This window comes from Lepidothrix coronata, unplaced genomic scaffold, assembly GCF_001604755.1.
Source record: "Lepidothrix coronata isolate B3197 unplaced genomic scaffold, Lepidothrix_coronata-1.0 Scaffold51, whole genome shotgun sequence".
Lineage (NCBI taxonomy): Eukaryota > Metazoa > Chordata > Aves > Passeriformes > Pipridae > Lepidothrix > Lepidothrix coronata.
Genome location: NW_016690231.1, coordinates 2600390 through 2621648, shown reverse-complemented (window position 1 = coordinate 2621648; position 21259 = coordinate 2600390). Strand labels below are relative to the sequence as shown.

Here is a 21259-nt window from a genome sequence, read left to right as displayed (position 1 = left end):
AAAACATTTGATTCAAGAACTGGCTGCTCAGGGAGACGATTGCTCAACAGATTTTTTATCTCAGGTACTGTAACATTAAGAATGTGAGCAGTTACTTAATGATACATTAAAAAAAAAAGTGTTTTTCTAGATCAGAATTTTGAATGGGTAGTTCTGTGTTTATTTCTATACTTGTTTGGGAGCCAGTGATATGTGTTAAAGTCAGTAGAGATCCTGAATTTTTAGCTCATATAGAAAATAGGAAGATAACTATCTAGAAATAAAAGTTGTTCCAATGACAATTTTACTCTATTATTGACATTGTTTTAATCAATCAAAAACAACATCTGCTGCAGCAAAAGCTGTCAAATATATCTGTAATCTGACTTTTCTAAACTCGATTTTAGGATGTTGAAATAATTTTTGACATCATACACTGTCTTATTGAATACTTGAAAACATGTTTCCATAAGGTTCTTTGCTCTGAATGTGGAAATGAGGATTCTAGAAAGTTTACAGAAGAGACACTGTCTGAGCTAAGAAATGACACAGATTCAGAGCTGTATGATTCAAGAAACACCACGGTTCCTCCTCAGTTAGAACAGCTGGCTAGCTTGGGGGGTCAGGTATGGTGACTTCTCTTGTTTTATGGAAACCTTCAGAAATATTTGGAATTTCCTGTGCAACAACCAAGTGGCTTTCATGAAGTACCTTATTTCCAATCTATTTACATTGAAGAGTTCTGTGCAAACTGAAATATTGAAATGCTCCTGGGAGGTAATTTGAGCTTGTTGATAGATCTGTTCATGTACCAAAGCACTTAAGTCACCAAATGTTCTCCTGGGGATTGTAAAGTATATTGGACTAAATGCACTTCATGATATATAAAGTGATATAAAACCAGTTTACAGCCCTGTGCTTTGCAGATACTTGTGATTTTTCTTACAAAGACTAGGATCTGTTCCTTCTTAACCATTAAATGACTATTCACAGCATTCCTTAAGTTCTGTCAGATTTGGATTGTCTCTTTTTGCCTTTGACTACTTGTGCAGGACCCAAGCCTGCTTACTAATGACCAGTCAAGAGTGTTTGTAACAACTTGGGTGGGATTCTCTTTTTTTTTTTTCCAGTTAGGAAAATGGAAGCCAATACTTGGAGCCTATTTTCAATGGTACCATTGGGATGGGAGCAGACGAGTTAGAACTAGTCATGTTCTAATCATGTTGTATTTGTCCCAGAACACAGGTGGTTATCCTCTTGGTGTTAGCCAAGCCTGTGCTAAGGACCGGGATTCTGAGCGTACCCAAATCTATATGAGTTGGTGACAATGACTGCTAGAAAAAGAAGTTCTTCAAAGAGGTTTCTGTAAGTTTAATTCTACTGTCAATATTTTTTCCCAGATTTAACAGTAAATCCCTTCGGTGGCCTGATTGGTGAATTTTTTTTTCTTAAGCACAAGAGGTGTTTCACAGGGGCCTTTCTCTTGTCAAAAATTCTGTGATGACTTTTAGCCTTGAGTTATGTGAAAGAATCAAACCTCTGCTTGTGCTGATGTAAAGAGAAGCTTGAAGTGCTTCAGTATTGCTCCATGGGATGCACCAGGAGGGTCAGCCCAGGCTTTCAACTCTTTGCTCTGGTCTGACAGTGTAGCTGCCATATTTCCAGGTAAAGAACAGCCTGGAGTTCCCTGCTAATCCCCAGCTGTGTCAGATCTTAACTGCAGATTCCTCTTCCAGAATTTTAGAATTATTTCAGTTAAAATGTCATTAATATTAAAATAGTTGCACAAAATTCAGTTACCTTAAGCTACTTCATTTACTTTCAGTGCAGAGAACTATGACAAGCTCCTACCAGTGTCTGGGGTTGTTTCCACCCGTGCAGAGCCTTCGACAGTGCAGGAAAAGGTCCGTTCAGTTTTTCCAGGTGAATTCCATTTGTTTCATTTTTGGAGCATTTCAGCAATGTCAGAAGCAGCCAACCCTGATGTATATAATAATTTTTTTTTGTCAAGTCAGACTTTTTGATTGCAATTATTGGTTTAGAGACAACTAGGAATTAATTTCAGGATAAATCTTTACATGAATTCACAGTAACAACTGTGGGGTTTATCTACTCAGAATTAAAACAATTACAAAGAGGCCTCCTGCTGTGATCCCTCCTTCCACCTCTTTCTGTTGTCTTAGGCCTTGAGTGAAGAACAAATACGTTCTCAGATGCAGGAGCAACAACCTCACCAGCAACAAGAAGAGGAACAAACAGTGGAGCAAATCCAAACCCAGCATTATCCACAGGGGCAAACACAGGACAACACAGGCTGTCCTGAGCGAGTGGAAGTCCTGTGAGCTCACAGAATCACTGAATCACAGAATCAGTGAAGTTGGAAAAGACCTCTGAGATCATCGAGTCCAACCTCTGACCCAACACCACCTTGTCAACTGGACCATGGCAGTGAGTGCCACATCCAGTCTCTTCTTAAACACCTCCAGGGATGGTGACTCCCTGGGCAGCCCATTCCAATGTCTGATCACTCTCTATGAAGAACTTCTTCTTGATGTCCAACCTAAACCTCCTCTGGCACAGACTGTGCTCTATTGTCCTACTGCTGGTTTCTGGGAGCAGAGCCGGACCCCCACCCCGGCTCCCCCCTCCTGTCAGCGAGCAGGTCTCCCCCGAGCCTCCTCCTCTCCAGGCTGAGCCCCCCAGCTCCCTCAGGCCAGCCTCTCCTCCCAGGACTTGTGCTCCAGTCCCCTCACCAGCCTCGTCGCCCTTCTCTGGAGCTCGCAGGTGTTGTGGACTTTTACACCAAATCCTGAAGGACAGCCCTGCCCGCACAGAAGTTACTTCCCCCTCCGCTGTCAATAAACACGAGTTTGTCCGTCCTGTTGCCGACTCTCGTTCCTATCGCGACATACGCGGGGGGGGCGACAAGAGCCCTCTCTCACACCCTCCCTGCTGCGCAGGCGCAGCGGGCGGCGCATGCGCGGGCGGTGCGTGGGGCCGTGCGCAGGCGCGGCGGGCCCGCTCCGTGTAGTGGCGGCGCTGGTGGCGGCGGCCCCGCCCGCGCGTCCTGCCCGGGGCCCGCGGGGAGTGCGGTGAGTGCGGCCCGCGGGGCCTCGGCGCGGCCGGTACGGGTCCCCACAGCCTCCCCGACCCCCCTCCGAGCCTCGGGGGGCGGCCGCGAGGGGGGGCGCGGGCAGGGCCGGGCGCGGCGGGGGGAGCGGCGGCGGCGGCGGGGCCGGTGCTCGCCCCGGGGCCCGGGCGGCCCCGCTCCGCGCACACAAAAGGCGATTCTCTGCTCCGGGACCTCCCCTTATCGGCCTGTAATTAATTAGGTGTTTTCGCTGGAGCCGTGAGTGTTGGCGAGGTGCGAGTAATTAGAATAATAGGAGCTTGTTGCTGGCGGTAGGTTGGTATCGTTTGAATCTTAATTATTTGGTGTCGGCGCTGCGAAAGAGCCACAACACCGCCAAGAATTGCGCTGTTGTTAAATCTCGTGGAAAAAGGGCCTGTAAGGAGTGGAATTTTTTTTTTCCCCTTCCCGCTCTGCGGGCGGAGCTCGCTCGAATTTGAGCTCCGGGGAGCGGGAGAGGCGAGAAGCCGCCGGGATGAGCACTTGGGCAGGAGAACGGGACCCACCGGGATGAGCCCCGGGGCGGGAGAGCGGGACCCACTGGGATGAGCCCCTGGGCAGGAGAGCCGGGAGCCGCCGGGATGATCCCCTGGCACGGCAGGTCCCGGGCTCTCGGCCCCTCCTGTCCCTGCTGTCACCTCTGTGACAGCGCTGCCCTGCTGCACCTTCCCGGGCAGCCGGCACTTTCCCGCGGCAAGGAGGGGAGTATCTCCATCCCCAGGGCTTGAGCAGATTGTGCAGACAGCCCAGGACACAGGGGAGCGGAGAGTTGCGATGTGTTCCGTGCCTGGGCAGCGGGGAAGCAGGACGGGCAGCTCCCGCTGCATCCCGCACTTCCCAGTAGTGCTTCCCGGTAGTTCCGCGGTGCTGCTGCCTGTTGCCACTTGCAAACAACTCGGAGTTAGGAACGCAGAGGCAGCACGCTTGTTTATGTGTGTGTTTGTGCTGAAATACCAAACCCGAAACTGTTGCTTTCAAAATGCGAGACTTTGATTTAAAAAAAAATAAAAAATTACCAGGTTTCATCTTTCTGCTAGTCACTGCTGTGCGACTCCCAGCCTGAATCTACCTGTCTGCACTCGTCTGTGGGATTTTTGTTTGTCTGTGATTGAAATAGAAAGGCAGAACGGTTTTTTTGGGGGTTTTGGGTAGCTTGCCTGAATAAACAGCATTTTAAAAGAATTGCAGGTTAGGTTAATTTTAATCTCTTAAGTGTTCTGAGGGAAAGAGAAGGCTGAGTTAAGCATCAAGTACAGTACTTTTTCAAGCATCCGGATGATTTGGTAGGGAGTTTATTCATGATGCATTTTTTGAGTTGAATAGTCGGTCCATTTTTATATTTTTAGTTACCGTTGAAGCAATGAACTATATGTTATAAACAATTATGTTTACAAGAACTTTGCATTAAGAGTTAAAAGCACTGAAAGATTGGGAATAATAAGCAAAAAAAAAAAAGAGTAGATGTATTTATATTGGAGTCTTGATTCTTGAAGTTCCATGAAAAGGGAAAAAGTTTTCTTTGTTGGTTTTTTTATTTATTTATTTGAAGTCATTCTAACTAGCTAAGGGGAACATATCATTCTTTAGTTATGATATTCTGTAGTTATGATGATGCTATAGTTATAATATATTCTATATCATAACTATTCAATAGGACTTTGTTAACTAGAGACATGTATGAGGGATTTAAGTGAGCTTTAGTTGTGCTGAGGGTTTTGGATAATTTGAAACATTTTAAGTAACTGGCAAACCAGGATAAGAGAAGTTCTTGCTGTAAGGTAGTCTTTCTAATGGTAACTAGATAGTTTCAGCTACAGAAGTGATTTTACCTTCCCTGAATTTCTGCTTTTGTGTATTTCTTTAGAGTATACTGTAAAACCCTAGATCAGTGAGAATGCACCATGGTAATGGTCCTCAGAATGCCCAGCGCCAGCTCCAGAGGTCCAGGTCCTTCACAGGCAGTGAGGGAGAAGAACAACAGGCCAATCTACCCCAGTCCCCCGCAGCTTCCTTTGCGCCCTCTGCAAGCCCATCTGCCCCCCAGTCCCCCAGCTACCAAATCCAGCAGTTCATCATGAGCCGGAGCCCGGTGGCAGGGCAGAATGTGAACATCACTCTGCAGAACGTGGGCCCCGTGGCCTCGGGAAACCAGCAGATAACCCTGACCCCGCTGCCACTGCCCAACCCCACGTCCCCGAGCTTCCAGTTCAGCCCCCAGCAGAGGCGGTTCGAGCATGGATCCCCATCCTACATCCAGGTTACTTCCCCGCTGCCCCAGCAAGTGCAGTCCCAGAGCCCCACCCAGCCCAACCCCGTGCCGGTGCAGACGCTGCCCAACGTCCGGGCCGGCACTCCGGGCCCTGGCCTGGGAATGTGCAGCCAGAGCCCTACGAGGGGATTTGTGGACGCCAGTGTGCTCGTGAGACAAATCAGCTTGAGCCCTTCCAACGGGGGACACTTCGTGTACCAGGAAGGACCGGGAATTGCACAGATTGCTCAAGGAGCTGCTGCACAAGTACAGCTTCCATCCTCTGGGGCGCCGGCAACGGTGAGGGAGCGCCGGCTGTCGCAGCCCCACTCGCAGTCTGGGGGCACCATCCACCATCTGGGCCCTCAGAGCCCCGTGGCCAGCGGGGCCAACATGCAATCCTTGACTAGCCCGGGCCACATTACGACGACCAGCTTGCCACCCCAAATCAGCAATATTATCCAAGGGCAGCTTATGCAACAGCAGCAGCAAGTGCTTCAAGGGCAGCAGCTGGGTAGACCCATTGGATTTGACAGGACTTCTGGTGGATTGATAGCGGGAGTTGGAGGACCTGGTGCGTTTGGGATGACATCACCTCCTCCTCCCACAAGTCCTTCGCGGGCCACTGTGCCACAGGGGCTGTCGAGTCTTCCTCTTACTCCTACAGCTAATACAGCAGTGAAAAAACAACCCAAAAAGTTGGAGGAGATTCCTCCTGCCAACCAAGAGACTGCTCAAATGAGGAAACTGTGTTTGGATCATCACCATAAGCAGATGGAAATTCTTAAGGAAACTTTTAAGGAATGTTTGATTGAACTGTTTTTCCTGCAACATCTTCAAGGGAATATGATGGACTTTTTAGCTTTCAAGAAGAAACATTGTGTTCCACTCCAAGCATACCTGAGGCAAAATGACTTGGATCTAGAGGAGGAGGAAGAAGAAGAACAATCCGAGGTCATCAATGATGAGGTAAGAAATCCGTCAGTTAATGTTTTTGGAATAAAATCGTAAATGAAGTTGTAGCATCTTGATTGTGAAGTGTTAAAGAATGTGACAGGACCTGAAAAATCATTTTTACTCGATGAAGTATGGCAGTTTTTCATTTAATAGGTGGCCTGAGAGAATGCAGTTCTGCTAGGTAGTGTGGGTCAATGGGTCAGTTTGAGTGTGCTGTTAGATATATGTATTTGAGAGAAAAGGGTAGAGAGGTGAAAGGAGCTTTCATTGTCCTGATTAGTAGCACACTAATAAAGATAGTATTAGTGTGAAAGCTGATGTAAACTGTCAGAGAGGACATGACTAGGAATTGTCATTTAAATTTCACTTACTAGGCTTACACAAACCAAAAAAGAACAAGCAGAAAGAGTTACAAGAGGTTAACCTGTATTTGACTCATGTGACTGTGGTTAGATAGGTGTTACTGAAGCTCCGTGTTTCTGTGGCAACAAAAAAATCTGAATTAATCTAATTAATCAGAGAGAACATGTGAATCACAATGTGTAAGGGTCCATGGTCGTGCATCAGGTTACTGAGGCTGCCCTGGAGCTCTGTGCACCTCTGAACCCTTGAACAACCAGCACTTACAGACTGGTCATTAACAAGTGCTTAAATTACGAACTAACTCGAATCCATTGTTTATTAATGTCAAAGGACTTGAAACAAGCTTGCCACAGAAAGGTGCTCCTGCAGCTTTTCCTGCACTTTTGTACCTGTTTGTGCACCTGCTGACCCCCAGCACCCTGTGGGTGGTGCAGAGCCTGCCCATGAACCTACATGGCAAGTGGTTGCAGCAGGGCAGATAGAAGTGATGCCCCTGCATCACTTGGCACTCAAAAATACCTTTTAAAATTTGTGAAAATTTCTATGGGTATAGAGCTGCCAGTCTGTAGAAGAAGCAAACCTGTTATGTCAAAAAACTTGTATTGCTTTGAATACCTGTTAGTAATGAGTGCCTCAAGTGAAAGTTGATGACTGTTAGGTGTGATTCATTAGCAGTCATATTTTCAGTTGGAATTAGTGGGAAATTTTAACAGTTTAACAGCTGAAGTTTAATTTGTTCATTGCTTTGTTGTCTAAACTTCCTGATTAGGAAAAATATATTTCTGCTTGTGGTAGTTATTGACAATTTTGAAGGAATAATTTCTCCCTATATATAGTAACATAAAAGCTAGCCTGTTACTGTAATTTATTGACAGTGGATATTCAGTATTTTTTTTCACCTGGTTTGTGTTTTGTCAAATTGTTTAGGTGTTCTTGTTGGGTTGCCTGTTTGTCAGCTGAAATACCAGGTATTTTTAACTCCCGTCTGCACATTTTGAGGGCTCTTTAGTGGGTGTGAATTGTCCAGGTTCATTGAAGCCAGTGGTGCTGCTACACTTTAGATCAGCTGAGGCTCTGCCCCTCGGTGTTTGGAGTTTGCTGTACTTCACTGCCTTCTCGTGGTAGATCCTCTTTTGTTTGTGGAAGCCACTTGTCCCTGTAACTGCTGGAGAATTCTGCAAAACGCAACAGCAAAAGTCTTTGAGTGTTTTCAAGTGATGAATCCTTCTGCAGTATTACAACATCTTTTGAGTATGTTCTTTCTTTGTATTTTTTTTTGTCGTCTTCTGTTTAATTTCCCCCTCCCCTCTCTTTATCACTTTCTGCTAAAGCAACGCTTCATCCCTTGCCTGGAAAGGTTGATCTCTTTGGGAATTGGAGGGGAGAGCGAATGGTGGCTGTGCTCATTGCTTAAATAAATGTTGAAGCTCTCTTACGTTCAAACTGTCTGTCATGCTAATTTGTTGTCCCGTTAGCAGCAGCAATCATTAAATTTAAAACACACTTTTATGTTAACTGCATTGAAGAAAAGGTTTCCAGTGACGAGAGGTCACTACAAACAGTCAAGGCTGTGCTCTGTTCTGCTATTAAAAGTAAGACAGAACTCTAAAAACGGGCTGTGCTCAAACCAAGCTGCACTGATGGTGGTTTAGTTATTATCCCCTCTTCACTGAGGTGCCATCAGTACCAAAGGAGTGTGTTGAACAGTTAAAAAAAAAAAAAGAAGAAAAACTTTTAAAAAGAAAATGATTCTCCCTTCTTTTTTTTTTCCCAAAATATTTCTCTCAGGTAAAGGTTGTGACAGGAAAGGATGGGCAGACTGGTACTCCTGTCGCTATAGCAACCCAGCTTCCTCCAAATGTTTCTGCTGCTTTTTCATCCCAGCAGCAACCATTTCAGGTACTTTTCAATGGTTCTAAAATGTAGTTTCATCCCAGATTTTTTTTCTTCATTCAGATTTGATATTTCTTAGATGAATTAGAATTTTCCCAAAAGCCCATCCCTTATCATCTAAACAAAACGAAAAAACCTTTGCAGTCTTCAAATGCATCAGTATAACTGAAGCCTTGAGGAAGTTAAAGCTTTGTCTCCAGGTTGCTGGCTTATTTCATTAACTTTCAGCTTGAATGTTTTCACTTTGGTTTGTTTGTCTTTTGTTTCCCTAATGCATTTGGTTCATTTGTGCATTCTGCGTAGTGATAATATGGATTCTTTGTCTGTGGCATTGTAATTGTGGATTTCTTCTAAATTTCTTTTCTTTTTTTTTTCCCCCTTATGTATTAAAGGTTTTGAGTGTGGCTACAGAAGGTTTTGGATTTGCCTTCCCTGAAATGTTTTAAACAACAATACTAATCCTCTGACACAATTTGTTTTAACTAATTAACTGCTTTCCATTAGCTCTGCCGTAAACGCTGTGAAGAAGAAACGGAAGGTCTTTTTTTACTATATACATTCTTTTTAATGATTTTTTTTTCTTATGAGGGAATGCTGAAGAAAGTGAAGAAATAAATGTGATAATCAGTGTAAATTTTTATGGATCAGCGATGATGCAACTTTTAAGTTCAGGCTAGCATGGGTGTGTGCAGCTGCCTTCAACTCTGTGTTACCCAGACACCATTGTTTATATTCCCTGAGAAGTAATATACCCTAATTCAGCTATCCAGTCTGTACTGCCTGTGTCTAGGCTTTGGAAAAAGGAGGGTTCAGTGAAATATGAAATGGGTTGTGTTCCTGTGTGTAACCAAAGGCATGTTCCCTGTGCTGGTGTACAAAGGAGTCGTGTAGTGAAGGGACTTGCACTGAGAGCTCTTTCTTATGGCCAATATTGACACATCTTCCAAGTCTCCTTAGGTAGTCAGGCTTCATCTAAGTTTAAAACATGTAATATTACATCAGGTTATTTATTGTAGTGATTAGAGTTATCATCACGCTGCAGCTACAGCAGTGGTGAACTAGTCTTAAGAGTACTGGACCATTTCAGACCAGTTTCAGAGGAACTGGTTCATGCTAAAAACCTACAAAACTGTCTGGGTGATAATGACCTTTCAGCACAAACTGCCAACAGAAAGTAGCATCTCTTTCCATCAGTCTTTCTCTTTGCAACTGTTTATAGAGAAGTAATGTGTCCCAATCAGCATCACCATTCAAATCTGAGTGCATAAGTGCAGCACTCAGAATGATTATTGTGGCTGTGCTGCATAATCATGACCTCTGGAGAGCTACAGTATTTTAATTAAAGTTGGGACAGTTTTAGTCTAATACTAGTGGTATGGTATGTGACTGCAATTTATAAAGGCGTAACATCTCTGCTCTTTGAAGTGTCTGCCCTAAATTACATGGTGATAATGCAGACAGCTGGGAGGCATATTCTTAAGAAAATGCCAGTCAAACATCCTAAAGTAGAGATACAGCCTGAAACTGGGAGTATGTGATCATCCAGAGTGAGAGGGCAGGTGAGATAAATGGCATTTGAAGGGGAGTTTGGAGAATGTACTTTCTTAAACTGGTGTCCCAGAAAGCATTTGATGCAAATGGGACATAAGCTGAATTTGTTAGTTAATTCAGTAGCGTTATACAAAATAAGTTCTTGTGACTTATTTTGAAAGTTCTATGAATGTCGAAGTGTAGGATGCTCTGCCAGACACTGGCTGTTGGACTTGAAATATGCTGCACGTCAGCCTTGTGAGAAGATAAATATTTGAAAACTTAATCCCATTGAGTGTGAGATGGCAGCAAACTGTGACCATTAGGGACGAATATGAGTCAGAGATTCTTAAAACCAAAATTTACATTTTAAGGCTGTAGCTGTGTCCCTGGAGTGGCCACAAATGCCCTCACAGCAGCAAAGAGATTAAATGTTATTAATTCATAGCTATTGATTGTGTCTGAGTGCCATGAGATATATTCAGCTCAAGGAGTGTTTGAAACACAGTCATTTTAGGTGACGTTGTCTGTGGTTGTTAATACCATTTGATGAAGCACTGAAGATGCAGGATGTGACTGCTGTAGTTTATTTTAATATAGACTGGTGTTTGCTTCTGTAGGTTTAATTTACATTGGTAAAATTTCTATTAAAAATTAGAGAAGAGAATACCTGTAAATAAACTAGAAGATTCTTACAGGAAATTACTCTTTGCTACGTTGTCATCAAAAATTTTCACAACATTTGTAAACCCTTTTCTGTACCTCGACATGACAAAGACTCTCACCATCAAAAAATTACACTTTGAGATCTAGAGTGCTAAATTAGCTCATTTCCTAGGACCTAGAGACTGTCATACATAAAGTTTGTGTTCTCTGATGGAATCTCTTAAGACATTTTTTTGGGGTAGCCCTTACTTATCTCATATTAAGTTTCATAGTAGAATATTGGGTATAGTGTGGCAAAATATTGAGGAGAATTTAAAAGTATGACTTGGAAACTCACTGAAAGGAATTGGACTTGCACAAACTCTGATGGACATTAATAAGTACTTGCCAGTATGCTGAGGATTCAAAGAGCACAAAATTGTCATATACCCAAACTTGTTTGCTTCAGTGATCCTGCATGTAAGCTGCCACCCGTGTATGCCACTGAAAGGGTTCTCTAGGATATATTTGTGCCATCATTACCAATATTAAATGTAATGATTTAAAAATGAAGTTTGAATGCACTGTGTAATCTTACTGAAGCTAAATTCAAAACTTGCTGGATCAGATCCCGGTGATTCCTTTTGCATCTCAATATCAGTGGTGCTCTTCCAGGCTTGTCAGTTCATAGTCTGTGTGCTGTTTATGCTCAGACAAAATTAATAGTAATTTCTGGTGAGCTCTGATGTCACCTTACCCTTATGGCAATATTGTTCCTCCTCATTGACTTTATTCATGGTATTCATTTTGCCAGCTGTGCAAACAGGTACAAGTCTAGCATCTGGAAAACTGGAACTGGAACTTGTGTAACTTAGCTGAGGTTCTTTTATTCCATGTTCTGAGTTTTAGCAATTTTTCCTGAAATATTTCAAGGATAACTCTCACAGAGCTCTATCCTGAGTGTGAGAGTGGGAGAGACTCAATAAACTTAAATTGTTTTCTGGTTGAGGGTTAATTTGTGTGTTACTGATGTTTCACACAGAGGTAATACACTGATGAGAATTTCCATTTATTAAAAAAAAAGTAATAAAGAATATTGGGCAAATTTGGGGTTTTTTTGCATATGCCATTTTCCTGGGTTTGGTGTCACTTTTAACAAAATGTAAGTGTGTATTATATATAACCACTTCATCAGTTTAGTTCCCATTTTAAAATCTAACCTCAACGAAGAGTATCTGTGCATTGTGGACATCTAAAACTTGATAGCAGATATTGAATGAGTCGTGTTTCCTTTCCTACAGCTGTTCTGAAGGATTTGTTCTGTGCTGGCCTCTTTAGATCCCTTTGTAAATTATACCCTGGTGTCAGACCATCTACAGATTGAACTTGTGTGGTTTGTTTTCTCTTCCCCGTAGCAAACGCATACAGGGACTGCAGGAACGGGGACTGTGAGCACCATAGAGATTGAAGCTTTCAAGAGACAGCAGCAGGCCCTTGCACCAGCAGGTAGGTTCCACAGGCACAGTTTCACTTTGGTTCTTTCCTTTTTCCAAACAGTGAATGGAGCCCACTGTTCTGTAGCTCTTGAAATCCAGTTTTGCCTCACCTTGGGAATTGCCAGATCCTTAGGACTATCTACTGTGAATGGTGCTGTGTGAAGAGTGCACTCCACTCACAGTACATAGGCCTGGATTTGGCAGGCATGGAGACTTTGTTAGGTTGATTGTTCTGGCTGAGAAGATTGGAGATGGCCAACTTGAAGTCAGAGGGACTTGACTGCCCTTGGAGCATGTTCTTCATAAATGCTACACATGTATTAGTAGTCGTAGCTTTCTGAGCTGATGTCGGAATCATGTGTAGTAGTTTGCTTTGTAAAACTGAACCCATTCCATTGTACCATGCCATAAATGGAATTTGAATATCACAGATTCGTCTAAGAGACCACGAATTGAAGTGGGCCGTCATGGGATGGTTTTTCAGCACCCGGGTGTGGCTTCAGGAGTTCCTCTTCAACAGCTAATGCCAACGGCACAAGGTACTGTGTCACCACATGCCAATTGCACATTAATTTAACAAGGAGATGTTAGTGATGGGACTAGAAACTTGGGCTTCCGGCCTTCCAAGATCCTAGTCCCACCACGCACTTCTCCATGTAAATTAATACTTGGTATGCAATGCCTGGTTTGTTCAAGGAGCTGAGTGACGGGCTCCAAAGGTGCATGTGGGCATGGAAATACGTCACAGGTGCTGATGCAAAATGGCTAATCTGAGAATTCTGGAACTGAGCCAAATGACTTATAAAAAGGAAACCACCTAATTTGAACACCATGAAAAATTTTTATTCATTAGTCATGCCAAGCTTTAGAATATGTGTTAGAGTGAATGCATTAAGAGCTAAGTAGTATTTAGACTTGATGCTGTTGTTTTAGGTTAAATTCCTTTAGTTCACCAGTTTTTTGTTTTTTTTTTGAGTACACGAAATTTAGAAGACCTATAATGACATGCTCTTTTATAGTTGCTGTGCTCCAAATTTTAGTTACAGTCCTGTGCATGAAGTACTTGGTTGTTTATTGTAATGGTGATTTATTTTGTGATTGTGATGTGGTATTTTCAAGTGATGGTGTCTTGTGGCAAAGTAAGTAACAAAACGCTCTTATTTGCAGTTGATTTCCTCTTTATATCAGTAGAGAGAATTGGACATTTTGATCTCATCTGTGCTGTGTTTCCTCTTGCCTCGTAGGTGGAATGCCTCCCACTCCTCAGACTGTGCAGCTGACGGGGCAGAAGCAGAGCCAGCAGCAGTACGACCCCTCCAAGGGCCCTCCGGTGCAGAACGCGGCCAGCCTGCACACACCACCCCCCCAGCTGCCAGGGAGGCTGCAGCCCACCAACGTGCCCATGACATCCCTACCAGCCACCCTGCAGCTCTCACAGCAGCAGCCACAGATCGTGGAGTCTCCGGCTCAGCCTCAGATTCAGGTGAAGATCCAGCCTCAAAGTGTGCCCCTGACGGCCGCTCCGCTTCCAGCACCACTCCAACAGCAGGTGCCACCAGCAATCCACGTGCAAGGACAGACACCAAGCCAAGTGTCACAGCCACAAGCTACAGCGCAGCAACAGGTATGGGAATTTTATTGGGTGAAAAGATGTTTGTTTCAATGTCCCATAAAATCTAAGGGTGTTATCTTTATTTTTTAATTGTTTTTTAATCCTTTCCTTATAAAACTGCAGGTGTACATTTTGTATTCAGTTAAAGTCTTCATTATGTTCTGCTGTAATGTAGCCCAAATGTCAAATCCTAAACTCATCCAGTGTGTTTCTTGGGCAGACTGTGACTCTGACACGACCATCTGCAGATGCTGCTCAGACTTCTCAGCGTCTCACGGCGAACACGGCCCCACCTACCTCATCCACGGCGCCAGCAACGGTCTCAGGCACAACACCCCCTTCTCCATACCCAGTGCAAACAAACAGGACCTCTCCAGCCACGAACAAGTCCCTGTCTCCTATTGCATCCAAACCCCCAGGCTTGGCAGTGGCAGCAGCAGCCCCTAAAACACAAAGTCCAGCTCAGAATGCAGCAGCGGTACCGCAGGAGAACTCTCAAGACAAGCTTGCTGAGCAAGTAAAGCTGGTAAGATATTCTTGATTTTTCCCCAAAACTCATGGACAGTTAACACACAGTAACAATTAACATGAGTGATGTGTTTTGAGTTATGAAAATGGCTGGGTTTTGTGTCAGAGGGTGGTTGGGTTTTTTTTTTCAGACCGCTTTACATGCTGAGTTTTGTTTTTGTGGGCATTCAGAGAAGTTGAAGACAACTTCCTGGTCCTCATACTGTTATTGTGTTCTTTCTCTTGGTTTTATCTACTCATTGGAGGTGACTGCAACCTTACTTATTTTTATAATTAACTGGAGGTGTTGTTTTGCTTATTCAACAGGAACCTTGTTTCTTTTTTCACAAAATCAAGCAGTATTAATAATGACGATATATTTATCTTCTGTGGATAAATACATATGCAGTTCCAGTTTGTTTAAAAAAAAAGATTTTTTGATTGCAGTTTGCATATGTCTTACAATTTTTTTTGTGCTGTCCACTAGACCTTTTTTATCCTGTTAATTAACACAATGCCTCTTGTAATACAGGTCCAAGTACTATGATTCTCTTTATATGTAAGTTGAATTTAGTCCATTAATTTAATGAGGTGGGAGCAATTACTATTTTTCTATGGTTCTGCTACTTAAGGTGCATTCTGCAGCTTCATTGTAACTACCTGTACTTCTTTTTAAGGAAAATCAAATCCATCAGCGAATAGCAGAACTGAGAAAGGAAGGTTTGTGGTCCCCGAGGCGACTGCCTAAACTCCAGGAGGCTCCAAGACCAAAATCTCACTGGGATTATTTGCTGGAAGAAATGCAGTGGATGGCAACTGATTTTGCCCAAGAGAGGAAGTGGAAGATGGCAACTGCTAAGAAGGTACTTGAAAAACATTCTTTAACTGAGAACAATCAATGTTGGTACCACTCAGCTTGGTGGCAAAGCTATTTAAGTATCTTTTCCTGCAGATGGAAGTGATGGGAAGATGAGGCACCAGTTTTTAACTCAAATGGGAAACCTTGTTGTCAGCTTTGGATATTGTAGCATTTGAAAAAGACTAGATAATTGTATGGATTGTGGATGCAAGTAATAGTTCAGGATTTTGTGGATTTTATTCCTCTGGAAATCAAATAGCTTGTTTGGGGACCCACTCAATATGTTGACTGGGTCACATTTAAAAAGTAGAGCTATCATGTCTCTCACAAATTAGTTATGTCCTCTCAGTCAAGAGTAAATACAGAACTTTGTAAATGACTTCCACTGGGTTGTCTGTCTAATTCTTCTTTCCTAATCTCAGAAAAAAAATAAGATTAAAGACAGCAGTGGAAACATGGTAGAGAACTGTTTCCATAGGGGAAGAGAGCAGCACAGTGGGAATACAGTGATGGAATGGAAATTGGGATGGTGTGAGATGAAATATCTAAAATCTGTTTGTTTAGAACAAGCAAGAGTTTTCTATGGGTTCCAGCAATGTGGCACTTTGTTTTGATACATTTGTGACCAGTTTAGGATAATGAAGAGAGCAACTGAAGATTTAAATTGCCATGTTTTGTACTGTATATTCTGAAATGATGGAAACTCAAAGCAAAGTATTGAAATAGGCGTATCCTTTTGTACAATAAATATCTGTATATTTGCATATAATTTAAATCTGGATTTCCATTTGTGGCCAATGGTAGGTTTTTAAAAATAGGAGAAACAGGAGGGGCAAATATGAAATGATCCTTCCCCTGGCACTGTGCTTCAGACTTCTGGAAGTCAATGTTTTAGGGGCCTCCTGAGCTAAAGTTGCAATCAAGTCAGTCTTAACAGCCATTGACTGATCTTTCACTCATGTATGTACACTCTTTTTGAACTCATTTTAGCTTTGGTCTCTGACATTTTGTGGTGTGATTTCTGTGACTTCATATGTGCTGTCTGAACAAACAGTTTTGTGTGTTTGCTGCCGCTTTCAGTAGGGTTTTTTGTAATTTTTGTTTTGAGAGAGTGAATTAAGAGTTTTCTACTTGATTGCTTGGTTATAGGTCTTGTATTTTCTTTCTTTCATTTGGGTTTCATGTCTGTTGCTTTACTGGCATGGTAAGAATTAAAAATATTGGAGGTAAGTGCTATGTGTGTAAAGCTATGGTCAATATCTGGCTGCTGATAACCACTCTAATGTTAAGGAATGCAGTGATATGTATTTTGAGATAACCTAATTCAGTATCTCATGGTATTTTAGATGGTAAGAACTGTGGCTCGTTATCATGAAGAAAAGAAACTTAATGAAGAGCGAGCTAAAAGGGAAGAACAGAACAAACTGAGGCGAATTGCTGCATCCATTGCCAGAGAAATAGAATATTTCTGGTCTAACATTGAGCAGGTAAAGTACCAACTTACTCAGACTTGTGAAGTTGTGCTGGTTTTTTTCATCTTCAGTAATTTATTTATGAAATGTAAGTGCTTTACTAGTCCTGGTTTACGTTTCAGGTTGTTGAAATAAAACTGCAAATTGAGTTTCAAGAGAAAAGGAAAAAAGCTTTGAATTTAAAGAGAATTTCAAGGAAAGGTAATTGTATTCCATTTTCATAAGAAATACAGTCCAAATACTGATGCTGTTGTTTTATAAAATTTCACTCAGTGCAGGTTAAGTTTGTTGGTGATAGAATTGTGAGTTGCCAATAAAAGGTTGTGAATAGGTCTGAATGATGAGTTATGGGGTTTTTATGTTTGCGTGCTAGATTTTGTTAATAATTCCTGTGTTTTATGTTGAATACATTTAAAAGTTCATGTAAGAAATGTAAAATTGCAAAGTGATTAATGCATACATGAAGTATAATAATTTTCCAGGTAAGGATACAAAAGCTGCAGAAGACCTTTTTTTGGAGAAAGAAAGTGAAATGGTAAGCCTTTCTGTTTCTTAAAAAACCCATCAAATTAATTTAAGTGATGCTACATATGTGAAACAGTTCTGGTAAAGGTGATTTTTTTTTTTTTAATACGTGATGATGATAAGCAGATTTCACTGTACTTACTGACAAACACACAGTCTCAAGCACAAATCTATTTTTTTTTCTGGTTAGGAACCCCAGCTTTTAACAGGGAAGTGGATTGTGATTGATCCATATCTTTAGTGGCTTTGAATCATTCGAAGATTGAAAACCAAAAAAGCTGTACAAATTAGTTGCCGTACTTGGGCAGGAGTATCATCTACTACAATCAGGGATAGACCTTATGGGGCATGAAAAAAGTGTTTTCAGGTGTTCAGTGAAGATTTATGTGCTCAGAGATGGAGGTATATGTTACAGAATGGACTAGACTGAATGAAAGTTAGATATCTTTTGCTGTAGATGAAATGTGTGCAAGGACTCCTTGGCTATGTCTGTGCAGTTGGAAAAAAAAATGGACAAGGAATTGTTCTGAGGCCCTCAGCCATCTGTCATGGCACAGCTGATGCCCACATGCTGAAATACTCCCCTTTCACCAAGCAGAATGCCTGCATCTGAATTTCCTGTTAGGAACAGGCTTTAGCATGTGTTGTCAGCCAGACTGTGGCCCAGCACTGGCTGTGAGAGCTGATTTGCAGAGGTTAAACCATTCCAGAGAGTGTACTGGACAGCTGAGACCACTGTAGGCCTGTGCCATATCCCTTTTCTATTGACTAGTGAAAAAATTTAGTCCTTGGTTCCAACCTGGGTGAAAGTTCTGTGCCTCAATAGTGTTTTAAAGAAAAAGAGTACTATGACTCTGTAGCACAGCTGGGCCTGAATAATTTACCCCCAAACACTGGAAGTGGCTGATTACACACTCCCTTCAATACAGAAACGGAGTTTCTGTTTTTGTGTGACCAGGAAAGTGCTAAGAGGTGTTAGGGGTCTTATCAGAAAATGCTGTTGTGACTGCAAGGCATTTTTTGCTTTCTTTAAAAGACAAACAAAACCCCCTGCTTATATTTCTTGTCTATGATTTTAAATATTTCAATTATTTAATGCTAGGGGGGTTCATCATCTGGAAGGAAAAGAAAGGCAAGCACATCTTTGACTGATGAGGAAGGTAAGTCACTTCCTAAAATTGGGCATCCATAGCATAATGCATAAATTGTGTATTAAAACCACAGATTTTCAGTCTGTTACTGCATGGCTACAGTGCTTTTCACAAACCAAATACCAACCTTCATCTATTTCATGGGGAGACGAGATAGTCAATTAGATATTAAATTGTCCTTGGAAGAGCTTCAGTGAAAATTTGAAGTTTCCCTGAAAATACACTGCCATTGTTGTTGGTGGATTTTAACTCCTTCTGTCCTCATTCCTTCATTTATCAAACCTTACTAGTGGTCTTAAACTTCTTTTGAGGATTTCAGACTGAAATATCCGTCTACTTTAGGTCCTTTCTTGTGATGACAACTGTGTTGTGTTTCTGACAAAGACAATCCCGTTTACAGCTACAGAATAACCTGCCCCGGTGAACATTGTTAATCAACACTGAACTACCTTCTGTCCTGAGGCAGAACTGCTTCTCTCCTTTTCACTTACCTTTTATATTTTACATATAGTTGGTTTGAGATTTTCTTTTCCATACCTGTTTCATTGTTTTTAAATCCTGCTGACTTATAATATTCTATACGAGTACACTTCAGGGGTATATAATTACAGACCTCCTGAATTATTGTGTAATTTGAATGCCAAGATTTGCATTTGTTTTTCTTGCAGTTGAAGATGAAGAAGAAACAATTGAAGAACAAGAAGCTAAAGAAGGAAACATAAACCATCAAACTGAATTGTCTACTCTAGCCAAAGAAGGTATGTATGTGGCTTGATTTTTTGTGGTGGGCTCTGAAACAGCAGGTGAAAACGTGTAGCAGTTATATTTGTAAAGAGGATTATGGGTGAGAAATTGAGTGTGTTCAGATGTTCAGTCCTATGTAGCCAGTACTTTTTTTTTTCTGTTTGGAAAGCTGCAGCAGGTCATTTATGGGATGATGATGGACATCTGTACTTTGTAAAACAGTCCATGTACTTAACCAGTTATCACACAAAGTGGCTTGAGAAAAAGTATTTCTCCACTGAAGCACTGCATGGAAACCTTACAGCAAGACTCTCAACCTAAGTTCTAGGAGAGCATGATTAACACTTAAAACCAGGATTGCATCTGATGAACGTTTTATCATCAGCTGTCTTGAGTATCTCAGAAGGGTTTTGTGGTCTGAAAGGGCACTGAAGTGCTGATCTTGAGGGGGTATAAATACTTGAAGGTAGGGGGCTTTTAGGGACAGTGCTCTGGCTGGCAGCTCTCTTTCATTAGCAGCATAACTGCTGTGCTGAGCTTGATGTGTGCAAGGCATCCCATAGGGATGGTGTCACTTACCATGATGAAAGCCCTGCTTTTAGAGACAAGCTTCCCATTAAGCTGAGTCCTCCTGGCAGTTAATATGCAGTTTCCAAATCCGTTTGTTTGGTCTGTTTGGCAGCTTAGTGGCTGCAGCAAACTGGCCAGTTGGAGGGATTACAACTCTTGGCCAGTCAGCCAAGTTCCTAATGAGGATGTGTCTTGATTGACTGGCCACTGCCATCGTGCTCATTCCTACTTCAGCAGATCAGACAAGGGACTGTGGAGCTGCTGTTCAGAAGGGCTGAGGGACAACTCAGTTTTGAAGCTCTGAAGTCTTGAATTGTCTTCCAGCCACTCAGCTGGATTTGATGTCCCTACCTGCCCAGCTAGGGGTTTACTAAGGGTTGTAGGGTGGGTTTGTAATACAGTAAAAAGCAAACTGGGAGAGCAAACTGCTTGGTGTAATGCCAAGTGTTCTCTCTAATCAAGGTTATTAAATAAATACTACCATCATCCACCTAATAATTACCTTTTAAATTGACTTCTGATTAGAGAACTGCCTTTATACAATTGTGAAGAATGCAATGAGATTAAAATCATTGGTATCAATTGTTCCAAGTTTTGATATTTATAAGCTTGCATCCTTTAATGACCTTCAGCTGAATTGCCTCTGGAAGATTTGGTAAAGATGTATGAAGGTGCCTTTGCAGAAAATTTTCACTGGCCCCAGCCAAAGCCTGACAGTGAAGAGGATAGCAGTGAGGAAGGTAAGTTAATTTTTTTTCAGAAGAAGTTGTGCTGATTTACAAGGTGAAATAAGTTGCTTGGCTCTCCAGGTCTCTGTGAAAAGACATTTTGTTCTAGGGGAGAACGTACATTGAGTGAATCACAATTAAAATTTCTCAGTTCATGACAAGAGGGTAGTGTTTGCCTGTCTTAAAGTCAAGATGTGTGATTCTCAGGAACAGTACACTCTGTAGGTAGCTATAATTAAACATCTGTTCTGTACTAACATGATGATAGAACTACATATTTGAGGATAGGTTTTAAGTAGTATAAGAGAACCTCCCTAGAAGCTGTGAAAAGCTAATGGTTGTTAGCCTAGCTAGTGTGAATGTCCAGAACATGTATATGATTATGAGCTTAGACTATCTTAATTTTATCTTGACTAGCTTGAAAATTACAGAATTGTTTTTAAAAGTTAGCTGCCTCCTTTTCTTTCTTCCTGTCTGAATTCTAATCCTCTCAGTTCCTTTGTGTAACTTCTACTCAAGTTTATTTTAGATGCCAATGTAATTTTTCTCTCTCCTAGAAATGGAAGACCATCTCTCTGACAGGGAGAGCCCTCAGAAGGAAGTTGTGCTCATAGACTCCCTTCTCAGCATTGACCAGTACAAGGGCATAGACAGATCAAGTCCTCCCAAGAAGCACATGCGAGACATAGCAGAGGTTGCTGCTGCAGCAGAGATGCTGTTACCTAAAGGCAGTTCCAGGATAACAACAGCAGTAAGAATCCCTGTTTTCTGCTACTGTATGTGTGCTTATGTTTACATAAAGTATGCTTTTTTCCATTATTTTGCAGATTTTTAGCAACAAAATACAGTA

At 42.1% G+C, this 21259-nt stretch overlaps 1 protein-coding gene across 14 annotated transcripts in view; it reads left to right on the top strand.

Moving 5' to 3' along the window:
* Positions 1-2987: 2987 nt before the first annotated feature.
* Positions 2988-21259, top strand: part of EP400 (E1A binding protein p400) — a 48303-nt gene continuing 30031 nt past the window's right edge. For 8 of the 14 annotated variants that reach the window (XM_017815401.1, XM_017815395.1, XM_017815404.1 and 5 more), the window contains exons 1-15: positions 3225-3343; positions 4974-6326; positions 8466-8576; positions 12161-12251; positions 12673-12780; positions 13486-13865; positions 14074-14379; positions 15038-15223; positions 16566-16706; positions 16814-16892; positions 17174-17226; positions 18319-18376; positions 19036-19125; positions 20314-20421; positions 20967-21160. In XM_017815401.1, the coding sequence (XP_017670890.1) occupies positions 5004-6326; positions 8466-8576; positions 12161-12251; positions 12673-12780; positions 13486-13865; positions 14074-14379; positions 15038-15223; positions 16566-16706; positions 16814-16892; positions 17174-17226; positions 18319-18376; positions 19036-19125; positions 20314-20421; positions 20967-21160 (3228 nt within the window). In that variant the 5' untranslated portion in view covers positions 3225-3343; positions 4974-5003. Of the gene's footprint in view, positions 3072-3221; positions 3386-4973; positions 6327-8465; positions 8577-12160; positions 12252-12672; positions 12781-13485; positions 13866-14073; positions 14380-15037; positions 15224-16565; positions 16707-16813; positions 16893-17173; positions 17227-18318; positions 18377-19035; positions 19126-20313; positions 20422-20966; positions 21161-21259 lie in introns of those variants that run through there. The other 6 variants (XM_017815391.1, XM_017815392.1, XM_017815403.1 and 3 more) reach the window with 6 other exon arrangements.